General features: G+C 57.9%; 1 protein-coding gene across 1 annotated transcript in view; it reads right to left on the reverse strand.

The window, feature by feature from the left end:
- The window catches only part of LOC134791583 (uncharacterized), a gene marked incomplete at its 3' end in the record, with an annotated part of 2,539 nt that extends 95 nt beyond the window's left edge, over positions 1-2,444 (reverse strand). Inside the window, exons 1-2 of the mRNA XM_063762632.1 lie at positions 1,351-2,444; positions 1-796 (exon numbers count right to left, since the gene is read on the reverse strand). The exon at positions 1-796 is cut by the window's left edge and continues 95 nt beyond it. Of these exons, the coding sequence (XP_063618702.1) occupies positions 1-796; positions 1,351-2,444 (1,890 nt within the window). The remainder of the gene's footprint in view (positions 797-1,350) is intronic.
- Positions 2,445-2,836: the final 392 nt, after the last annotated feature.

Here is a 2,836-nt window from a genome sequence, read left to right on the forward strand (position 1 = left end):
GGTGTCGCAGAAGGAGACCACTGCCTCCCAGGATCTCTCGCCGTTCAGCATGGCCGCCACGACGCTGTGCAGCGAGAGATCATCCGTCCTAATGGCTGTCGCCAGCGCACTACGCTCCACGACCCAGTGATTGCACACCTCGAGGGTGTGCTGGGCCGTGTCATCCGTCTCACCACATTCATGGCAGGCTGGGGTAGGCTCGCGACCAATCCTGTGCAGGTAGTGCCCGAAGCATCCATGCCCGGTCAGCACCTGCGCCAGTCTGTACCCCACACTGCCATGTGTCCGATCCAGCCATCTGTCCAACGACGGGAGAACTGCCCCTATGGTACGGGTTCCGTAGGGAGAGTTCTCCAGGTCCTCCTTCCATTTTTCGCGCAGCCCTCTCAGCGCGATTTTGCGCGCATTTCGCACTTCTTCAGGAGCAGGGAAATTTCCTGCCTCCCTGCTCCTGATTCTCCGCATATGCGCATCGGCGAGCACCCCAGCGACCAGTTCCCAGGGTGGGGTGCCCGCCAACACACACGCTGCCGCCCATCCTACCGTCACGTACGCCCTGCAAACGCGTATGGCTACAATTCGTTGGGGCCTCCGCAGTAAGGCTTTATTGGCTGGAGTCAGTTTGTCGGCCCAGATCGGGGCCCCATAGAGGGCCATCGACCGGGCCACTCCAGCATAAAGACGTCGGCATGCGTGGGAGGGCCCTCCCACGTTGGGCAGCAGCCGTCCCAGCTCCGAAGCCGCCGTCACTATGCGGGGAGCAATTTGGCGGAAATGCTCCTCGAAATTCCACCTCCTGTCCAGTGTGAGGCCGAGATATTTGATATGGGGCCTCACCTGAACGTCCTCACCACCTAAACCTAACCTAACCTAACCTAACCTAACCTAACCTAACCTAACCTAACCTAACCTAACCTAACCTAACCTAACCTAACCTAACCTAACCTAACCTAACCTAACCTAACCTAACCTAACCTAACCTAACCTAACCTTTTTTTTTTTTTTTTTTTTTTTTTTTGACGGAGTGGGGAATGCTTTTACGCATCCCTCCCCGGCCTTGGGGAAGGCCATAATGGGGAGGGTATGTGGGACTCCCTCCTTCGGCTCCCTCTCCTACCGAGAGGGAGGGAAAGAGAATACCCACTAAACCCCACTCCGGCGTCTCACCCTCTCAGACGTTGTATGGGGGCATCATGGGCTCGCGCATTCATTCTTCCACAATGCCCCCCGTCTCTTCCCGGCATTAGGCCAGGGAACCCGCACCAAAAAAGGGGTGAATCAGGGACGCTTCTGATTCTCCCCCCAGACGTGTAGGGCCGTGCAATGTGGGCCCCAACCCACTGGCCCTACCGAGGGAGGACGCGGTTTACCGCAGCGTACTGCGCACGTCTTCTCCCTCTTCGTCTCTGCCGAAGCGGGGGCGCGTCGGCCGCGTCTTCGCGCTCCCGCTCCGCTGCCTCCTTCTGCGAGATGACCTCCTCGCAGAAGGAGACAACCGCCTTCCATTTTCTCTCGCTGCCCAGCATGGCCGCAACGACGCTGTGCAGCGAGAGATCCGTCGTTCTTATTGCTGCCGTTAGAGTACGGCGCTCCTCCTCCCAACGACTGCAGACCTCTAAGGTGTGTTGGGCCGAGTCATCAGGGTCACCGCATTCGTGACACTGGGGCCCTAATTCCCTCTCTATGTTGTGCAGGTTATGACCGAAGCAGCCGTGTCCGGTCATCACCTGCGTTGCCCTATATGATAGGGCCCCATGTTTCCTCTTCAACCATTCCTCTATATGAGGGAGTACTGCCCCTATGGTGCGTGTTCCATAAGGGGCGTCCTCCAGGCCGTCCTCCCATAACTCTCGGAGCCTGATCTTAGCCTCTCGGTCTGCCCGCTCTGCTGCTTCTGGGTCCAAGTGCTCTCCTCGAGCCCTGGCCTCCGCCCTCAACACGTATCTCTCCGCTAGGACCTGGGCATCGAGCTCCCACGGAGGAGTGCAAGCAAGGAGACACGCCGCCGCATGGGATACTGTCGAGTAGGCCCTAATTATTCTTAGAGCCACCACCCTTTGCGGCCGCCGGAGCAGAGATTTGTTCCTACTCGACAGCCGGTCCGCCCAGATCGGGGCCCCGTATAGGGCCATACTTCTAACAACCCCCGCAAAGAGGCGGCGGCATGGGGCTCTCGGTCCTCCCACGTTGGGCAGCAGCCTACCTAGGGCGGAAGCCGCGCCCACAATTCGGGGAGCAAGTCGGATGAAATGTTCCCCGAAGTCCCACTTTCTGTCCAGGACCAGGCCAAGATATTTGATGTTGGCCTTGACCTGGACAGGTTCTCTATCCACTTGGATCGTCAAGTTGGCGGGCAGACACCATCTTTTTCCTCCGAAAACTATTGCCTCTGTTTTCGGGAGGGCCACCCTTAACCCAAGTAGTCGTATGCGGCCAATCGTCATTTCTGTGGCGACCGCCGCCCTCCTCAACCTAACCTAACCTTTTTTTTTTTTTTTTTATATACAGGGGAAATGCATTACGCATACCACCCGGGTGCGGGGACACCCGGGTGGTTATGTGGGACTCCCACGAGAATCCGGTCTACCCACTAAAACCACCTGTTTGTCACCACGGTGCTGTAAGGCGAGGCCACGGGAACAATCTGTGTACACTACCATGGCCTCGCAGCGGCTGGCTGTTAAGCCCCATCTCCGGGAAATTGATTTCCCTACCGGCATTTGGGGCGTGATTTGGTTTTAGCACACCCTTCGCCTCGAGGACCTAGTTTCAATCGGATGGCTGTCGTCCCCTTGACTGCCACCCAAAGGTCTTCATTAAGGCGGCAGGCGGCGGT

This window comes from Cydia splendana, chromosome 6, assembly GCF_910591565.1.
Source record: "Cydia splendana chromosome 6, ilCydSple1.2, whole genome shotgun sequence".
Lineage (NCBI taxonomy): Eukaryota > Metazoa > Arthropoda > Insecta > Lepidoptera > Tortricidae > Cydia > Cydia splendana.